Source organism: Lethenteron reissneri, chromosome 6 (genome assembly GCF_015708825.2).
Source record: "Lethenteron reissneri isolate LAM-NWPU_2019-01 chromosome 6, ASM1570882v1, whole genome shotgun sequence".
Lineage (NCBI taxonomy): Eukaryota > Metazoa > Chordata > Hyperoartia > Petromyzontiformes > Petromyzontidae > Lethenteron > Lethenteron reissneri.
In genome coordinates, this window is record NC_083784.1 from 5,396,601 (window position 1) to 5,417,789 (window position 21,189).

Below are 21,189 nucleotides of genomic sequence, written 5' to 3' on the forward strand. Positions count from 1 at the left end.
GATATTGATGATGACGATGGTATTGATGGTGGTGATGGTGATGACGATGGTGATGGTAGTGATGATGATGATGGTGATGATGGTGATGACGATGGTGGTGGTGATGGTGATATTGATGATGGTGATGATGGTGATGACGATGGTATTGATGGTGGTGATGGTGATGATGATGATGACGATGGTGCTGGTGGTGTCACTCGAAGCGCTGCTGGTCTGGAGTCACGCCGTGTTATCACGAAGCCTTGTGATGCCTCGTGACGTCTGTCGCCTCCGTGTGTAATGTTGAAAGATGATGAATTGCTTTGCGTTTCGTCATCTTGTGTCCTCGTGTTACGATGATGGGACTAAACTCGCGTCTAGTGGCGTGTTTTATGATGATGTATTGTGTTGTTACGTCGCAATGTGCAGTCGCTTATTGATACACTGGGATGCATCGTTATGTTGTGAGCATGTGATGGCGATGCATTGCGTCCTGCGTGTTGTGTACTCTGTAGTGTGCTGTGTGCTGTGTTGTGTGCTGTGTTGTGTGTTGTGTGCTGTGTTGTGTACTGTGTTGTGTAGTGTGTTGTGTACTGTGTTGTGTACTGTGTAGTGTACTGTGTTGTGTACTGTGTTGTGTACTGTGTAGTGTACTGTGTGCTGTGTTGTGCGCTGTCTTGTGTGCTGTCTTGTGTGCTGTCTTGTGTGCTGTGTGTGTACTGTGTTGTGTGCTGTGTTGTGTGCTGTGATGTGTGTTGTGTGCTGTGTTGTGTGCTGTGTTGTGTGCTGTGTGCTGTGTTGTGTGCTGTGTTGTGTGCTGTGTTGTGTTGTTGTGTGCTGTGTGTGTACTGTGCTGTGTTGTGTGCTGTGTTGTGTGCTGTATTGTGTGTTGTGTGCTGTGTTGTGTGCTGTGTTGTGTGCTGTGTTGTGTTGTGTGCTGTGTGTGTACTGTGCTGTGTTGTGTGCTGTGTTGTGTGCTGTGTTGTGTGCTGTGTGTGTACTGTGCTGTGTTGTGTACTGTGTGTGTACTGTGCTGTGTTGTGCTGTGTTGTGTGCTGTGTTGTGTACTGTGTTGTGCTGTGTTGTGTGCTGTGTGCTGTGTTGTGTGCTGTGTTGTGTGCTGTGTTGTGTGTTGTGTACTGTGTGTGTGCTGTGTTGTGTGCTGTGTTGTGTGATGTGTTGTGTGTTGTGTTGTGTACTGTGTTGTGTTGTGTGCTGTGTACTGTGTTGTGTGCTGTGTAGTGTACTGTGTTGTGTGTTGTGTACTGTGTTGTGTACTGTGTTGTGTACTGTGCTGTGTACTGTGTTGTGTACTGTGTTGTGTGCTGTGTTATGTACTGTGTTGTGTGCTGTGTTGTGTGCTGTGTTGTGTTGTGTGTTGTGGTGTGTACTGTGCTGTGCAATGCTGTGTGTGTGTTACTGCGTGCTGAGCAATGTCCGGTTGGGGTCAAGGGATGACTCCCTATTGGTCAACCATGGTTCGTGTGCCGATGATCTGGTGATTGCTGCTAACTCTGCATGACCTGGAGCGTGCCACTCAGAGATGGGGCCTCGTCATCAGCCTCACCAAAAACAAAGCACCTGCCTGGCCATTTGATGTCAACGAATAACGAATAACCCCAATCTCTTTAACTTCCCCAGAGAGAGTGGAGAAGTTTTCCAAACCTGGGCAGATGTTGCTTATGACCGGCTCCAGACTAGCAGCAGAGGTCTCACTACGAATCGGTGGAGCGGGCATTGTCTTTGCATCAGTTTGCGTAACGCTGTGGAAGCTACCTGGTGCCACACGAAGCTCCGGGTCTTCTCAGACGCAGTTATAGCCTCCCTTCCTTCTCTATGCGTGTGTAGACGTGGAGCCTTCTGGATGAACATCTGCGCCGCTTAGAAACAATCGGGTTGACCTACGCACAATCTATCCTGGGTATAACCACTTTGGATTGTGTGAGGAGCTCGTTTATCCGTGAAAGATCTGGACACGGTCCCATCAGTAAGCTCCTCCAGCAGGTGAGGAGGCTGCGTTGGCTGAGCCACGTGACCCGCATGCCCAGCCACCGCATGCCCAAGCAGCTTCTGTTTGAGCCGGACAGAGGGGGGCTAAACGGGCACGGGCCAGAGAAGAGATGGACTGATGCGTGACAGAAGCACGCGTAGCTTAGCGGTGTCAAGATCGGCTTCGATTGATGAGGCTCGTGAAGGAGCGCCACTGCGCAGTTGGGGGCATATTCTTAGGTTTTTTCGGTAAAGTCACGTAGGTAAAAAATTAAAATTAATAAAAGTGAAAATAAAATAAAAATCACGACGTTTCGGAGGCAACACAAGCTTCCGTGTTGCCTCCGAAACGTCGTGATTTATTTAATTTTTTATTTTACTTTTATTAATTTAAAATTTTTACCTACGTGACTTTACCGAAAAAAACCTAAGAATATGAATCCTTGCAGTCACGAAAGCTTCAAATCTAGAATCAGTTGGGGGCAGTCGCCCTCCAACAACAGCGGAGGCGGAGGAGCGACGCGGTGCGTGGGGCACAGTCGGTGCATCTGACAGTCGTCTCGGTCACTCAACCCACGTCACCTGGGTCTGTCTTGCGACCTCCCGTCAACAGCGAGCCTTCGATACTTCACGCGGCCTCAAAGTGTACCTAGCCTGGTGGTAACGTCTGCCGCCACTTAGTGACAAGTTCATCTTCTTGGTTCTTTTGTAAAGTCACGTAGAAGGGAAATAATAAAATAATAAAACATGTGTTTTTATTTAATTTTTATTATTTTATTATTTCCCTTATACGTGACTTTACCGAAAGAACCAAGAAGATGAATCCCTGCAGTCACGAAAGCTTTAAACCGAAATTTAGTGACGAGTTGTTGTGGCGTGCGCGCGCGTGCGTGCGTGCGCGTGCGTGCACTGTTGTGTGTGTGTGTGTTGAGATATTACGTACTTGCGTGCATTGCATTGTGTACGCGTGTGTATTTGAGTGTGAGCTGCCGTGCACTTTGCTGTGTGTCGCGTCCGTGACGTCACCGCGTTCATCCCCACGGAACGCGCTTGCTGCTGCTGCTGCTGCTGCCGCTGCTGCTGCTGTGCCCACGTGATGCACCACAGCCCCGCCCCCTGTCCCCCCTCCCCCTCCCCCATGTCCCTCCCCCGCCCCTCCCCCATGTCCCTTCCCCCCGCCCCTCCCCCGCCTGCGTCCCCGGGGGGGGGGGGCGGGGGGGTCTCTCATTAGCGTCGCTCAGCGGCCGTGTGGGTCCCAGCGGTCATTGTCCGTGCGGGTGGGGGTGGGAGGGGGCTGGAGGGTGGGGGAGGTGGCGGAGAGGGGGGGGCAGGTGTGGGGGGGGGAGTCGCGATGAGGGGGAGGGGGAGGAGGGGGGTGTAGGGGGAGGGAGCCCGGTTCTCCGCTGCGTTGCGACATCGCGAGGCCAATTAGTGTCAGTGTATGTGTCAGTGTGTGTGTCAGTGTGTGTGTCAGTGTGTGTGTGTCAGTGTGTGTGTGTGTCAGTGTCTGTGTGTCAGTGTGTGTGTCAGTGTGTGTGTGTCAGTGTGTGTGTCAGTGTGTGTGTCAGTGTGAGTGTGTGTCAGTGTCTGTGTGTCAGTGTGTGTGTCAGTGTGTGTGTGTGTGTCAGTGTCGCTCTGTCCGTGCGCTTGAGTGTCAGTCTGCCGGCCCGAGTGCTTCTGCCAGCGGTGTCAGTCCCAGCGTTGCTCCTCTGCCCACTCGCCTGTCCGCTTGTCCGTCTCCCGTGCGCGGTGCAGGCCGCATCATTCATTAGCGCCACCAACAACTCCCAACCAACCCAGCCCCCCCCCCTGTACGAGGGGCTGGGGAGCCCCCCCTGCACGAGGGGCTGGGGAGCCCCCCCCCTGCACGAGGGGCTGGGGAACCCCCCCCCACCCAGCCCCCCCACCACCCAGCCCCCTCCCTCACCCCCCCCCCTCTTCCACGTGCCGACACCGATTAAGTTGGGCAACGCATTTACATTCGATAGATAACCCTGCCGATGTACACTTCAAGCGGCTGTGCGCGCGCTTCATAGCGAGAGGCGGTCGTCTCCTCCGCGTGCGAGTCGATGGGTCCCCGGTGTGAGTATAATCGATCTCCATCAGAGTGTATCGATCTCCGCGAGTCTACAGGTCTCCGTGAGGCTATAGGTCTCTGTGAGACGATGTATGGGTCTCTGCGTGTGTGTCTTTGCGTGTGTGACGCCGAGTTCGATTCCCGCTCACGGCCAACACCGGCGATGATTATCTGAACCTGTCCCGGCTCTTCCCCTAGGTCGACTCAGCCTCAAATGAGTGCCCGGTGCGGTTGTTGTAAACATCGCCGCTGTGGAGACAAAGGCGTTCGGGCGTAGTGCTGACCACCCACCCCCTCGTGCGCCGTGCCGGCTTTCATAGTTGCTCGCTAACAGCACTTGCCCCAACGTTCTGCTAACGGCTATACGGGTGACCTTTATGTTCGTGCCCCCCCCCCCCCCCAGGAGGGATATTCGAGGTGGTGGAGGGGGGCCCCTCGGGTGCCGAGGAGCTCGCCTTCAAGTTCGCCGTCAACTCCATCAACCGCAACCGCTCCCTGCTGCCCAACACGACGCTCACCTACGACATCCAGCGCATCAACGTCTTCGACAGCTTCGAGGCGTCACGCAAGGGTGCGCGGGGTGGGGGGGGGGCAGGGGGGGCAGGGGGGAGCAGGGGGGGCAGGGGAGCAGGGGGGGGAGCAGGGGGGAGCAGGGGGGGAGCAGGGGAGGGGAAGGGGAGGGGCAGGGGGATGAGGAGCGGGAGGAGTGGGGGGGGATGGGGTGGCGGGATAGGGGGAGAAGGGAGGGCGAGCAAGCGGGAGATGGGGGAGCATGTCAGGGGAGGTAGGGGGAGGTGGGGGAGCATGTCAGGGGAGGTAGGGGGAGGTGGGGGAGCATGTCAGGGGAGGTAGGGGGAGGTGGGGGAGCATGTCAGGGGAGGTAGGGGGAGGTGGGGGAGCATGTCAGGGGAGGTAGGGGGAGGTGGGGGAGCATGTCAGGGGAGGTAGGGGGAGGATGGGGGAGCATGTCAGGAGAGGTAGGGGGAGATGGGGGAGCATGTCAGGGGAGGTAGGGGGAGATGGGGGAGCATGTCAGGGGAGGTAGGGGGAGATGGGGGAGCATGTCAGGGGAGGTAGGGGGAGGTGGGGGGAGATGAGGAGCAAGCGGAGAGGGGATTCTGTAGGAACGGGAAGCAGGATCAGAGACGGAGATAGGGAGAAGCAGGAGGGAAAAGAGGGAGTAGGGGAGGGGAGATAAAGGGAGATGGGGGAGCAGGGGGAGGCAGCAGATGTGGGATCATATAGAGGAGATGTGGGGGATCATATGTAGGAGATAGGGGACCATGTGGAGGTCGAGATGGGGAGCGCGGGGGGCGGTGCTGCGGATGATGATGGCAGCAGATGCTGGGAGCGTTGATGAGGAGGGGCGGGGAAGGGTGGATGGGGGGTTGGGGCAGGGGGGGGGGGGTTGAAGGGGGGGCGGGGGGAGGGGCCGGTGGTTAAGTTCGGACCCCAAACACAAGCTCCAATGATCGAGATTAAAACCGCGACTTCTAAAATAATCTCCATCGCAATTTCGCCCGAGACGGGAGGGTGGGGGCTTGTGGTGAGTAAGGGGGGGGGGGCAATGGTTTGGAGGGCGGTGGGGGAAGGGAGGGGGGGCTATCAGGATTCCTCACGCGTTGTTTCCCCATCGAGCCGAGAGCCGCGGGCTTCAAAGCCTCGGGACGTTCACACAAATCACTCGACTTGACCGCATGGGCAGCAGCAGCAGGAGCAGCAGCAGCCGCCTCGCTAGCCATCACCACCGCACGAGCGTCCAGCACACGGGGCGATCCGTGTCGCTCCATCTCCACAGCGGACTCCCCCTCGCGGCGCTCTCTCATCAGCCCGACACCTCGTGCATGAGCACTCTCGCTCCGGTCCATCCCCCCCCCCCATCCATCCCAATCCCTCCCACCCTCCACTCTCCACATCTCTCTCCCCTCTCTCCTCTCCCCTCCAACTTGCCACTGCTCGCTACTCGTGGATCCACTTTTCCTCCACATCCTCCTCCATTCTAGGCCAGCAGACTGATGCACAGAGACAGCTGCCACCGGGGGTGCCCCAGGCTAGACCACACAGCAACATCGCCACCTACTGGCAGATTGCTATCGGTGTCTGGATGACCTTTCGACCTTGGCTGGACGGATCGAATACTCCCCCCCCCCCACCCCTCGTCCGTTCGTCCGCCCCCTGGCTCCCCCCTGTGATGTTATTACAACAACGACGTCAACTCGTATCGCGACACCGCCGATGCACGGTATCAGCTGTTCGCTCGCGTAGAGAGAGAGGACGACTCAGAGGCAGAGGGCGACTCAGAGGCAGAGGGCGACTCAGAGGCAGAGGACGACTCAGAGGCAGAGGGCTACTCAGAGGCAGAGGGCGACTCAGTGGCAGAGGACGACTCAGAGTCAGAGGGCGACTCAGAGGCAGAGGACGACTCAGAGGCAGAGGACGACTCAGAGGGAGAGGGCGACTTTAGAGGCAGAGGGCGACTCAGAGGCAGAGGACGACTCAGAGGGAGAGGGCGACTTTAGAGGCAGAGGGCGACTCAGAGGCAGAGGACGACTCAGAGGCAGAGGACGACTCGGAGGCAGAGGGCGACTCAGAGGCAGAGGGCGACTCAGGCGCTCGGGAGGAGATAACCACAGTCGAGCGAGAAGGCAGCAGCAGCAGCCAATTGCCTACGCTCTGCGGTCCTCTATATATCACGATGTGATGGCCCACATCAATGAGTGTGCTCACACACGTGTGTGCGTGTGTGTGAGGAAACCGGAGCAGCTTGGAGAAAACCCCGCACGTGCGAGTGGAGAGGGGGGGATACACACACGAACTGCTCCCACCTCTCTCACGATGACTCCGAGTTGCGCGTGTTCCCTAACCCACTCGTTCCCCCCCCCTCGACCCTCTCATCCCCCCCCCACACACCGCCCCCCACCCCCCAATTCACCGCCACGGCCCCCCCCCCCTGTTCCCCCATATTCCTCCACCCCCCCCTCCCCTGCTTCGCTATCTCCCGCACTCCGCACCACTCTCCGTTTGCTTAACACGTGGAAGGCTTTCGCGACCAATATCATCCAGAATAGAGGTTGTTTCGGGGTGAGATCGCGTAAGTATATAAACGTGTCGTTAAACCCGCCACCACCCGACACAGCCAACTAGTAAGGTTGTGTCACGTCAACAGAACGTGCCAATTGGTTACGAGTACAGCCACACCGGTGGTGTGTCGTAGAGTAAACCCACAACATTTACGATTCGAGTGCGACGCTGCACCGGTAAATACAACCGGCATCATCAGGCAACAGCCAGAGTCGTGGAGAAATCCTCCTCCTCCTGTCTCGTTCTCCCGTGTCTCCCCCCGTGTCTCCCTGTGTCTCCCCCCGTGTCTCCCCCCGTGTCTCCCCCCTGTCGCCCCCCGTGTCTCCCCCCGTGTCTCTCCCCTGTCTCCCCCCGTGTCTCCCTGTGTCTCCCCCGTGTCTCTCCCCTGTCTCCCCCCTGTCTCCCCCCGCGTCTCCCCCCGTCTCCCCGTGTCTCCCCGTGTCTCCCCCGTGTCTCTCCCGGGTCTCTCCCGTGTCTCCCCCGTGTCTCCCCCCGTGTCTCCCCCCGTGTCTCCCCGTGTCTCCCCCCGTGTCTCCCCCGTGTCTCTCCCCTGTCTCCCCCCGCGTCTCCCCCCGTGTCTCTCCCCTGTCTCCCCCCGTGTCTCCCCCGTGTCTCCCCCCGTGTCTCCCCCCGTGTCTTCCCCGTGTCTCTCCCCTGTCTCCCCCCTGTCTCCCCCCGCGTCTCCCCCCGTCTCCCCGTGTCTCCCCCGTGTCTCTCCCGGGTCTCCCCCGTGTCTCCCCCGTGTCTCCCCACGTATCTCCCCCCGTGTCTCCCTCCGTCTCCTCCCCATGTCTCCCCCGTGTCTCCCCCGTGTCTCCCCACGTATCTCCCCCGCCCACTCCCGTGTCTCCCCCGCCCCCCCGACAGCGTGCGACCAGTTGTCCCTCGGCGTCGCCTCCATCTTCGGTCCGCCGCACGTCTCGTCGGCCAACTCGGTGCAGTCGATCTGCAGCGCCCTCGAGGTGCCGCACGTGCAGAGCGCGTGGAAGCAGCACGTGACGCGCTCGCGCGACGCCTTCTACGCCAACCTCCACCCCGAGTACGCGTCGCTGTCACGCGCCATCCTGGAGCTGGTGCAGCACTTCCACTGGCGCCTCGTCACCGTCGTCTACCAGGACAGCACCGGTACACGCGCTGGGGGGAGGTGGGGGGGGGGGGCAAGGGGAGGTGTTGGGGGGGAGAGACACCGCTTGGGAGGGAGGTGTATTGGACTAGATTTGAAGCTTTCGTGACTGCAAGGATTCATATTCTTAGGTTTTTTTTTTCTCGGTAAAGTCACGTAGGTAAAACATTAAAATTAATAAAAGTAAAATAAAATAATTTTAATGTTTTACCTACGTGACTTTACCGAAAAAACCTAAGAATATGGGTATTGGACTGACATGGTGGCGCACGGGGGTACAGAGGCATAGCTAGGATATTTTGCGCCCGGGGACGAACTATAAAATTGGCGCTCCCCCCCCACCCCCCCGTTCAATCACGTACCAAAATGTAATTACATGATATGTAGGCTGTGTGTGGCGGGATATATAAACTTTTAGGTTGAGGTGTAGATTTGTGCAGTAGTTTCAGGCTGCCGCGCCCGCCGCAAAAAGTTATAATGTAAAGTTGTAAGCCTCGTTTTGACGCCCCTTTACCTTGGCGCCCGGGGACACGTGTACCCCCCCTGCCCCCCCCCCCTAACTACGCCTCTGCGGGGGTACCCACCAGACCTCCTCCGCCTCCGGTAGGAGATGGATTCGTGTGTAAGGGGCCGTCCATAAATGACGTCACGCAACTAGGGGAGGGGGGGGGGGTTAGATATTTGTGACGATGTGTGACGGAGGGGGGGGGGTGAGAAATGTGACGTCACATCAAAATGCGCAACTTTAAATAAATATAGAATTGTTATAACGACACTAATTGTTATAACAACACTCCTAAAAACATCAGAGTGCAGCGCCACATTAAATACGCACTACAATTTCGATTTAAAGCTTTCGTGACTGCAGGGATTAATCTTCTTGGTTCTTTCGGTAGCTACGTGACTTTACCGAAAGAACCAAGAAGTTACGCACTACAATGACAATAGTATAAAGCGATTTTAAGCATGTTTTATTTTGGGAGGGGGGGGCAGAGCTTTGTGACGTCATATTTGAGGGGGGGGGGTCTGATTTTTTGTGACGCCGCGTGACGAGGGGGGGGGGGTAAAAAATCGTCCAAAATCGCGTGACGTCATTTATGGACGCCCCCCTAACTACAGCAGCTGCGACCGTGGTATTCAGTCGACTGCCAGTACAGCGCAGGTACGAGAGGGAGGGGAGGTGGGGGTGGGGGTAGACACCGGGGGGGGGGGGGGGTGGACACGGGAGACGGCGTGAGAAGGTGGACACTCGCGATCCTCCGCTGCAGGAGGACGACTTCAGTGATTGTGACGTCGGCAACGTGTGTGTGCGTGTGTGTTCATACTCTTCGGTTCTGTCGGTAAAGTCACGTAGGGGAAAATAAAAAAATAAGTAATAAAATATCAATAATATAAATAATAATAGAAATAAAATTAGAAATTGTGATTTCTAATTTTATTTCTAATAATAGAAATAAAATTATAAAATACGTCACTTTACCGAAAAAACCTAAGTCACGAAAGCTTCAAATCGCGTGTGTGTTCATACTCTTAGGTTTTGTCGGTAAAGTCACGTAGGTAAAAATAAATAATAAATATTAAATATATAAATAATAATAGAAATACAATTATAAATTGTGATTTATAATTGTATTTCTAATAATAGAAATAAAATGATAAAATACGTCACTTTACCGAAAAAACCTAAGTCACGAAAGCTTCAAATCGAGTGTGTGTTGTCCAATCCACGCGATGTCCGAGTCCTCGTTTCGTGTCCACGTCCTTCAGCAGCAGCAGCAGAGTCGCAATGCTGAGTTGTGTACTTGGCAGCGTTCGTACGGGTATCGTGGGGAGCGGTGGCATAGTGGTTAGCGCGCTGCACTACGATCGCGGCGAACCGAGTTCGTTTCCCGATCACGGATAGCAACACTGGTGACGATTATCTGAACCGGTCCGGGGCCGCCCCTAGGTCGACTCGGCCACAAATGAGTACCTGTTGCGGTGTGTAAACATCGCTACTGGGGAGACAAAGGCGGCCGGGAGTAGTGCTGGCCACCCACTCCCTCGTGTGCCGTGCCGGCCTTCACAGGTGCTCGCTAAACAGCACTTGCCCCAACAGTCTGTTAAGGCTATACGGGGTATCTTTGTCTTCTGATTCATACATTTACAGCAGTACACACACACCGATTCAAAACTGATGATTGTTTAAAATAAGCCACGGTGATGATGCTGATGATGCTAAGGGGGTCCCTGTGTGGGGTGAACCTTCTTGGCTGTATGGGGGTGGTGGGGGGAGGGTGGTGGGGGGGTAGTGGGGGGGGGGGTGGTGGTGGGGGGCGCCTGAAGCTCCTGCGGATGCCGTCTCGGAGTTCACTCCGTGAGATGAGACTTGCCGAGGACACAACTGCACGCAGAGGACGCCACCGGGGAGGTGGTGGTGGTGGTGGCGGCGGCGCGGGGGGAGATGGGGCATAGGGAGGGTGGGGGAGAGTTGTGGGTGGGAGGGGGGGCTGTAATCCGCGCTGCGGTGGAACTGTGGGGGGCTCTCGGCTAGCAGGGCCCCCGGGATGGCGACCCTACCCACCAATCCGATTTGGATTAAAAATAAAATTCCCATTTTCGCCACCGCCACCGCTGCTGCTGCTGAGTAATAAATAAATAACAACCGCGTGTCTCCTGGGCGCTCAGGTGTGGGGGGCGGGGGAGTGGGGGGCGGGGGAGTGGGGGGGGGCTAGGGAGTGGGGGGGGGCGAGGGAGTGGAGGGCGAAGGAGTGGGGGGTGAGTGTGTAGGTGAGTATACGAGTGTGCAGGTGAATTTGTGGGTGAGTATGTAGGGGGTGAGCGAGTGTGTGGGTGAATGTGTGGATCAATGTGTGGGTGAGTGTGTAGGGGGTGAGTGTGTAGGGGGTGAGTGTGTAGGGGGTGAGTGTGTAGGGGGTGAGTGTGTAGGGAATGAGTGTGTATGGGGTGAGTGGTGGGACTGCGACCAATGGGGCTGTCACACGAACCGCGTTCAGCAGCAGCAGCAGCGCCACTCACGCCCCCCCCACCCGGGCCCCCCCACCCCCCGCAGCGATCCGCGTCTCAGTGCAGCGGGCGACCCCCAATCCCGTCGTTTTTGTTGTTGTTAGAGACCGCCCCAGCAAGATGATGAATGCATGATCATGATGATGAATACTGCCCGGTGATTATGACGATTAGGCGCGTCGCTACCACGTGGTGACGATGCCGACGACGACGACGATCAAGAAATAGAACCCTGACCCAGGACAGACACGCGTGATCAAACCCAGCGGTTACCGCGATACCGATCGTTGTTGTTCTCCTGCTGCTACTGCCGCTGCTGGTTTCGCCCTTGCCAGGCCTCATCAGGCTACAGGAGCTGATCAAGGCGCCGTCGCGCTACAGCATCCGGCTCAAGATCCGGCAGCTCCCCACGGGCACGAAGGACGCACGGCCGCTGCTGCGTGAGATGAAGCGTGCCAAGGAGTTCCACGTCATCTTCGACTGCAGCCACACCACGGCGGCAGAGATCCTCAAGCAGGTGCGGGGCGATGGCGGTGGTGGTGGGGCGATGGCGGTGATGGGGCGATGGCGGTGATGGGGCGATGTTGGTGATGGGGCGATGTTGGTGATGGGGGAGTTGGTGATGGGGCGATGTTGGTGATGGGGCGATGGCGGTGATGGGGCGAGTCGGTGATGGAGCGATGTTGGTGATGGGGCGATGTTGGTAATGGGGCGATGGCGGTGATGGGGCGAGTCGGTGATGGAGCGATGTTGGTGATGGGGCGAGTTGGTGATGGGGCGACTTGGTGATGGGACGAGTTGGTGATGGGGCGATGTTGGTGATGGGGCGATGTTGGTGATGGGGCGATGTTGGTGATGGGGCGAGTTGGTGATGGGGCGATGTTGGTGATGGGGCGAGTCGGTGATGGTGCCGGGAGATTTATGGGGAGATGTCCCAGCGGCAGGGCGTTCGCCCCTGTGGAGGTTCCCGGTTCGAAATCCCGCGGCCACCCTGGCTATCGCTGCGGTCTGCGTGTTAGCCATACATCCACGACCTGCCGTCTGCTGCACGGTGCGCGTTCAAGATCCTGTGACGCCGTTCGCAAGAGTTGCCCATCGTGTGCCGGCGTCACGGTCCAGATTTTTTACTTTTTTTAATGCACACCAGCACGTCACTCGGACCGCCACTTTCGATGTGGAACCGTCACGCGGCAGTCATCGTCACCGACCGCGACAGCACGGACGAGTCAGCCGCAACTCGGTCGTGATGCTCATCAGCCAGTGGCGTCCACATCATCAGCAGCAGCAGCAGCTATCATCAATCCACTGCTGGATGAAAGCCCATCTCTCACAGCTGTCACCGCTCCATCTCTCCGCGGCGGACGGTCCCCCATCGGACACCTGTTTCTGCTCCTGGCTGTCTGTCCATCATTGTTCCAGCACCACCATCTCATCATCGTCATCATCATCATCAGCAGCAGCAGTTATCATCAATCCACTGCTGGATGAAAGCCCATCTCTCGCAGCTGTCACCGCTCCATCTCTCCGCGGCGGACGCTCCCCCATCGGACGCCTGTTTCTACTCCTGGCTGTCTGTCCATCATTGTTCCAGCACCACCATCTCATCATCGTCATCATCATCAGCAGCAGCAGCAGTTATCATTAATCCACTGCTGGATGAAAGCCCATCTCTCGCAGCTGTCACCGCTCCATCTCTCCGCGGCGGACGGTCCCCCATCGGACACCTGTTTCTGCTCCTGGCTGTCTGTCCATCATTGTTCCAGCACCACCATCTCATCATCGTCATCATCATCATCATCAGCAGCAGCAGTTATCATCAATCCACTGCTGGATGAAAGCCCATCTCTCGCAGCTGTCACCGCTCCATCTCTCCACGGCGGACGCTCCCCCATTGGACGCCTGTTTCTACTCCTGGCTGTCTGTCCATCATTGTTCCAGCACCACCATCTCATCATCGTCATCATCATCATCAGCAGCAGCAGTTATCATCAATCCACTGCTGGATGAAAGCCCATCTCTCGCAGCTGTCACCGCTCCATCTCTCCACGGCGGACGCTCCCCCATCGGACGCCTGTTTCTACTCCTGGCTGTCTGTCCATCATTGTTCCAGCACCACCATCTCATCATCGTCATCATCAGCAGCAGCAGCTATCATCAATCCACTGCTGGATGAAAGCCCATCTCTCGCAGCTGTCACCGCTCCATCTCTACGCGGTGGCCGCTCCCCCATCGGACGCCTGTTTCTGCTCTTGGTTGTCTGTCCATCATTGTTCCAGCATCACCATCTCATCATCATCATCAGCATCATCATCAGCAGCAGCAGCACCATCACCGCCAACACCATCGTGGGACCGTGATGGTGCCGCATTTCGCCGCGGATTAGTCGCTGTAAATAATTCGTCCCGGTTAGGCGCGCGGGGGGGACGTTGGGACGAGCGAGAGAGGACACTGATGAATACCCTGCACAGCGAGGGTGCCAGGGAGAGAGGAGAGAGAAGAGAGAGGGAGGGAGGGCAGATAAAAAACACACATCGTTACCGGAGCGCGACGCGGGCTCAGAGTCAGAGATTCGCGCAATGCATGGAGAAGAGAGCAGGGAACATCGCCTCGTGGTGATGGTGGTGATGGTGGTGATGGTGGCGTGGCGGCGATTATTGAGGTTATGTGGTTGTATGATAATGCTGATATGTATTGGATGATAAGTAGAGGGTGACGATGATAATGTTAAATGATTAAATATATTGGATGATGATGGTAAAGTCGATAATGATCATATTATTGATGATAATTGTTAGATGATGAAATTCAATGTTTGGATGAATAGATGATATAATTGATGAGGATGGATTTCGATTTAAAGCTTTTGTGACTGCAGGGATTCATCTTCTTGGTTCTTTCGGTAAAGTCACGTAGAATGGAAATAATAAAATAATAAAAATAAAACATTATAAAATACTATATAGGTTTTCTCCGGGTGCTCGGGTTTCCTGCCACACGTATACACCACACACACACACTCATCTTCTTGGTTCTTTCGGTAAAGTCACGTGAGGACGGCTGTTTGCGTTGTGGCCGAAACGTCGTGAGAATTATTTTTGTTATGTTTTATTTTTATTATTTTATTACCTCCCTTCTACGTGACTTTACCGAAAGAACCAAGAAGATGAATCCCTGCAGTCACGAAAGCTTTAAATCGAAATTACACACACACACTCGTTAATTGGCGTAAGCATATGAATATATCGAGGACCGCAGAGCTTGGGAATCGTCTGTGATTCCTCCCCCTGGCGCCTCTGAGTCGTCCCCTCGCTGTCTCTCTCTTTGCGAGAGCGATGAGCGGTTAACTCAGCAGGGTGACACGCTGGGCTCACCACTGTAGTCATATTCAGATGGTGATCGTTGGATGATGACCAGGTTATGGTGATGATGGTGGTGGTGGTTGGATAATCGTAATATTTGTTTGATGGTGTTGTATATCTCGTGGAAGATGACGATGTAAGCGAATTAGAGGTGATGATACAATATAGTTTAATTTCTTGATTGGATATTTAGGAAGATGATTATTAGGGTATAATGACGTATGGATAACGTTAATTCATGGCGAGGATGGTGATATTTGGAACCTAATGATTGTTTTATTTGTATTAGATGACCGCATCATTATTATCAGAGTGCTCGAACGATGTTATATGTTGGATGATGACGATGGTGCTGATGATGATGATGGTTGCTTAAGCGGATGATGATTACGATGGTGCTGCTGCTGATGATGGTTTCTTAAGCGGATGATGATGACGACGACGATATAACGGCGATTCCCACACACCACACTCTTTCATCTGCTCCCTCCCCATCACCGCACATCGCACCCCCCCCTGCCCCCGTCACGCAGTTACATCATCTCATTCATCAAGATCACTCCGGACCCCCCCCCCATCCTCACACCGCCCCCCTCCCTGTACACCGCCGTTGCAGCCGAGGAGGCGGTGCGACTGACTGCTCCCCCCCCTGTCCCCTGTTCCCTGTTCCTCCCCCCCCCAGGCGCTGTCCATGGGGATGATGACTGAATACTACCACTACATCTTTACCACGCTGGTGCGTCGTAGGGAGAACACGGGGGGGGGGGGGGGCTCCGGATCGGAGGGGGGGGGGCCGTGCTTTGTCAGCTCCCGCGGGGCAGCGCGACACGCACAACGGGGGCTTCGTCAGCACCACTGGGGGAGAGGGGGGGGGCTGGTGGGAGGAGGGGGCTGTGGGCGGGAGGGACTCAAGGCCTCGTTGATTGAATGCGCGAATTGATCCTGGGCCAGGAAAATCCAGCGCGCAGCACAAACACGCACACGCGTGTACATCGCATGCACGTCCCATGTACATCGCGTGTGCGCATGTACACGCGTGTGCGCATGTACACGCGTGTGCGCGCGCGTGCGTGTGAGCGTGCAGCACAAACACACGCACGCATAAACACACGCATACACACACGCACACACACACGTGTACATCGCGTGTACATCACATGTGCACGTGCGTGCGTGGGAGCGCGTGGCACAAACACACGCACGCATGCACACACGCACGTACACACAGACACACGTGTACATCGTATGTACACAGGCAATGCTGTCCCGTGTCGGCTTTAACGCACCCTTTAGACAAGTGCTGACACACACACACATATAAGTACACATACATACACACACTGACACACACAAACTGACACACACATACACACATATAACCACACATACTCACACACTCACACTGACACACACACACGTATTGACACACAGGCGGACTCACTTTTTCACAGGTCCCCCCTTCAGTGGGCAGCCGAACCCTGCCCCCCTCCCCCCACTCGCCCCTCCCCCTATCCCCCTCCTCACCGCGCTCCGTGTTTTAGCTGCGAGCGAAATCGACCTCCGATTTCAAAACACAACCATGACACGGCCACACAACAACAACAACCACAACGCAACCACAACACAAACACACAACAACACAACCACAACACAACCACAACACAACCACAACACAACAACACAACCACACAACAACAACACAAGCACACAACAACAACACAACAACACAACCACAACCCAACCACAACCACACCATTACCCCAAAACTACTACACAAAGACAAAGATCCCCCGTATAGCCTGTAACAGACTGTTGGGGCCAAGTGCTGTTAGCGAGTTGCACCTATGAAGGCCGGCACGGCACACGAGGCGGTGGGTGGCCAGCACCAACACCACCCCCGGCCGCCTTTGTCTCCCCAGTGGCGATGTTTACACACCGCACCAGGTACTCATTCGAGGCTGAGTAGACCTAGGGGAGGCCCAGGACCAGTTCAGATAATCGTCACTGGTGTTGGCCGTGAGCGGGAATTGAACTCGTGTGGCCGAGTGCGCAGATGACCGCTACACCACCGCCCCCCACGAAACCAGGAGCCGGCAAATCTTCGGCTCCGAGGCCGCTTGCGACAGCTCTGTGGCTTCCACTCCTTGTGGCTTTTTGGCCGGCTCCCTTTGTGGTCAGCCGTTGAAAAAAACCCTTAAACCTTAAACGTAATTTTACCTTAAAGATGATTTATTAAATAGGGAAATGGGTTCTTGGTGACAATAACATGTCCAAATGTCAAACTGTGTTGTTAACGAATAGCTAAACGGGTAAATAACCTAAATAGACGCAGTTTATTCCGTCAGCTGTTTTGTTTATTTCAGTGAGAATGTGTGTTGTCATCTGCTGTATGCCTGCTGCTGTGTTTGTGTTTGTGTACACGCAGTTCTGCGTGGGGTGCGGCTCGAGAATGATTTTGGTCAAAGACAAAAAAAAATTGTCTTCTACTTAGAAAGATTGACGACCCCTGCCCTGACCCAAATGCAACCACACAACTGCACCGACACGACCACAAACACACAACCACAACTACCGGCCCGAACCACACAACCACCAACACAACCACAGACCCAGGACCACACAACCACAACTACCAACACAACCACACAAACACAACCACACACCCAGAAACATACAACCGCAAACACGCAACCACCAACACAACCACCAACACAACCACCAACATAACCACACATTCAAGAGCAGCTGCGAGGAAGGTCCCAGCGCAACACCCAGAATGAGACCAGAGCAGGGGACGAGAGTCATCACCATCATCACCACCATCACCATCATCACCATTATCACCACCATCACCATCATCACCGCCATTACCATCATCACCAACATCACAACCGTCATCACCATCATCACCACCATCACCACCATCATCACCACCATCACCACCATCACCACCATCACCATCATCACCAACATCACAACCGTCATCACCATCATCACCACCATCACCATCATCACCATCATCACCACCATCATCACCACATCACAACCGTCATCACCATCATCACCAACATCACCACCATCACCACCAGCATCACCAGCAGCATTATCGCCATCCAACTTTGACCATCATCAATCTCCAACTAGCGTGTGTCCATCAACGTACCAACCTCATTATCGCCATCGTCATCGTCCGTCTGTCGTCATAGCGTCAGTGGCATAGTCCGTGATGACCTCTCAGATTCAACTTGGCCGCTTCCCCAGCTTCTCAGCATCGGAACGCGGGGGGAGGGGAGGGGAGGGGAGGTGTGGGGGGGGGGACAGGGGGAAGGGGGAGGCATGATGCCGCGGTCCATTAGTGCGGGGGGGGGGGCGAACTCACGTCAGCCCAATTCTGGCTCTCCCACTGAGTGACCACTGCTCCCGTCTCTGTCTCCACCCCCAGCGCGGACTCACCGTCCTGCCCCCCCCCCCCCTCTCTGCCCCCTGCTCCCCCCCTCCATCTCTACCTGCCCCCTGCTCCTCCTCCATCACGATCTGCCCCCCCTCGATCTCTACCTGCCCCCCCTCGATCTCTACCTGCCCCCTGGTCCCCCTCCATCTCTACCTGCTCCCCCTCCATCTCGATCGGCCCCCCCCCCTCGATCTCTACCTGCCCCCTGGTCCCCCTCTCTCTGCCCCCTGCTCCCCCTCCATCTCTACCTGCCCCCCCTCGATCTCTCCCTGCTCCCCCTCGATCTCCTCCCCACCTCTCCCTCTGTCTCCCCACTGCTTCGCCGTGACTCCCCCTCTGTGCCCCACCCCCCAAAAAAAAAAGACAAAGACAAAGATCCCCACAAACTATTGGGGCAAGTGCTGCTAGCGAGTAGCACCTATGAAGGCCGGCACGGCACACGAAGGGGTGGGTGGCCAGAACTACGCCCGGCCGCCTTTGTCTCCCCCCAGTGGCAACGTTTTTACACGTCGCACCAGGTACGCATTTGAGGTTGAGTCGACCTAGGGGAGGCCCAGGACCGATTCAGATAATATAATCATCACTGGGCATTGCACCGGCCAAGGTGCTCGTCGGCAGGGCGGGCGGCTCTATGTTGACTCGGCCCATCAGCATCAACTCCCTCCGGGTGGTCGGTAAAAGGGGTAACACTTTGTGGGCCAAGTCAACATTGGCTGTCCCGTCAGAGGAATGTGGAATTGTCTGAATGTGCGTGTATGACCCCGTGTATGACCCCGTGTATGACCCCGTGTGTATCAATGCCTCCCCCCCATGTCGCCTGCGTGACCCTGCCGGACCCCTGCGTGACCCCTGCGTGACCTTTGACTCCACCGGTTCAGTTCAGACTCCACCGGTGCCAACCTTCTTGTCCTGCCGTGCATCCCTGGCGCCCCCCCCCCCACCACCTGCCCTGCCCCCCACCCCCTGCCCCCCCCCACCCCCTGCCCCCCCCACCCCCTGCCCCCCCCCAGGACATGCTGGCTCTGAACATGGAGAATTACCGTTACACGGGAGTGAACATGACCGGGTTCCGCATCCTCAACACGGACAGCTCCTACGTGGCCTCCACCATCGAGAAGTGGACCATGGAGCGCCTCCAGGCGGCGCCGCGGCCCGAGTCCGGTCTGCTCGATGGGATCATGACGGTACTGGGAGGGGGGAGGGAGAAGGGGGGGGTGCACGCGTTGTAGTTTTGCTCCCACCGAGAAAGCCACCACGAGGAGGGAGTCACGGACGTAACGCCCGCGGCGCAGGGAGAGGAACGTGAGAGGGGGCGAGGAATGGGGGACGAGAGAAAAATATTGGAGGAGCGGAGGAACGGGAGCAGAGGGGTCACAAGGGGTGAGCAGAGGGGTCACGAGGGGTGAGCAGAGGGGTCACGAGGGGTGAGCAGAGGGGTCACGAGGGGTGAGCAGAGGTAGGAGGAGGAACCCAAGAGAGACAAAGAGGGCGCGGGGGAGAGGAGCATAGGGAGGAGGTTGGGGGGGAATGACCGGGACAAGACGTGGGGGATGATGAGAGGGTAACAATGATGATGAGATGGTGACGATGATGATGAGAGGGTAGAGGAGGGAAGAGGAGCAAGCAGAAGTGAGCTGCATGGAGGAGCGGCGTCTGTTCTCACAGGGGGCGGGGCGAGGAGGAGAGGGGGGGGGGGTTCACGCGCAAGTCACGTGATGCACAGGAGGCTTGATTTGGTTTAGACGGAGAGATGTCACGAGGTAAATCTTGACGGCGCTATCGTCGTCGTCGTAGTCAGCAGCAAGATTTATCAGCGCCATCAAAGTACTCGTCCGTGTAGTATTAGCATCATCCCATAGACGCCACCATTATCACCCCTATGGCATTATCCCATGATCCCTTTCGGCCACATCATCACCCCCTTGGTATCATCATAATTGAAAATAATAACCTCCTCCTCATCATCATCATGCTCATCATCCTCAATGGTAACCATCATCATCATCACCACCAGCATCTCCTCCTCATCTCCATATCCTCTCTCTCTCTCTGCCTAACCACCCAGCCCCTCCACGCGCGCCATCTCCGGGATCTCGGCCCCGCTCAATCAATGCCTCCCGGCGCACGCGGCCGCTTTTATCAGCGCTCGGGCGCAATCAATCCCTACAAACGCGTGCATCGAGCGAGAAATCCCAGCACACACGGGGGGGGGGGCTCCCACCCCTTACCCCCCGTTACCCCTCCCCCTCACCACGCCCCCCCCCCCGCCGGCCCCCTCCTCTCTCCCCCCTCTTCCCCGCGCTCTCATCTCACAACTCCCAATTCTGCCACCCACCCACCCCCCACACATCCTCTTTGTAATTAAGGCGCGCGCAGACGCCGGATTGAAGGATGTCCTCATGCTCGCTCTGTCGTGGATGAGGTGGAGTGCGGGGAGGATGGAGAAGAGAGGGGGGGGAGAGGGTTGTGCCCCGCCCCTCATCTCCCTCCGCACCCCCCCAACTCCCCCCCCCCTCACCACGCAGGCTCTTTATTCCCCCCTCCCCTCCCCACAGGGACTCATTTGCAGAGATTTGTCGAGTTTAATCGAGTTTAAGCGCTTCCATGCAGAGTGCGTCTCCCTCCCCCCACCTCCGCTCCCCCTTGGACCCCCCCCCCTCCACCGCGTCTCCCCCCCCCCCCCCCCGAGTGAATCCATCTCTAGCGGCCCCAGCCCCCCGTGATCCCACCACGTGGTTAAACAAAAAACCGCGTGGTGCGCGTAGAGAGAGCAGGGGAAGGACTGCAGTTGGGGAGTGGGGGGCAGTGGATGAGTTGGGATTGGGGGTAGGGGGGGGGCATTGGGGGAGGGAGAAGGGGTGGGAGGGTGCGGGGGTGGGGATTTGGGGAACAGGGGGATGGGGCATTTGGAATCGCTCAGATGTCCACGTCTGGGCCGCGGTATCTGCGTGAGGATCGCTGCTGATCCCGGATCAGCTGGAAGGAAATGAAATGAATTGTGTTTGTTTTGCATAAAAAAACAACACAAACAATCACAGCAATACTACCACGAGCTCCCCTCGCTCCCCTCGCTCCCCTCCCTCCCTCGCTCCCTCCCATCCCTCCCCTCCGTCTCCTGTCTGCC

At 56.4% G+C, this 21,189-nt stretch overlaps 1 protein-coding gene across 1 annotated transcript in view; it reads left to right on the forward strand.

Moving 5' to 3' along the window:
- The first annotated feature begins 1,412 nt into the window (after positions 1–1,412).
- Positions 1,413–21,189, forward strand: part of LOC133355111 (glutamate receptor ionotropic, kainate 2-like) — a 61,584-nt gene continuing 41,807 nt past the window's right edge. Inside the window, exons 1-6 of the mRNA XM_061572414.1 lie at positions 1,413–1,419; positions 4,449–4,616; positions 7,994–8,251; positions 11,591–11,772; positions 15,297–15,350; positions 19,076–19,249. Coding sequence (XP_061428398.1) covers positions 1,413–1,419; positions 4,449–4,616; positions 7,994–8,251; positions 11,591–11,772; positions 15,297–15,350; positions 19,076–19,249 — 843 coding nt within the window. The remainder of the gene's footprint in view (positions 1,420–4,448; positions 4,617–7,993; positions 8,252–11,590; positions 11,773–15,296; positions 15,351–19,075; positions 19,250–21,189) is intronic.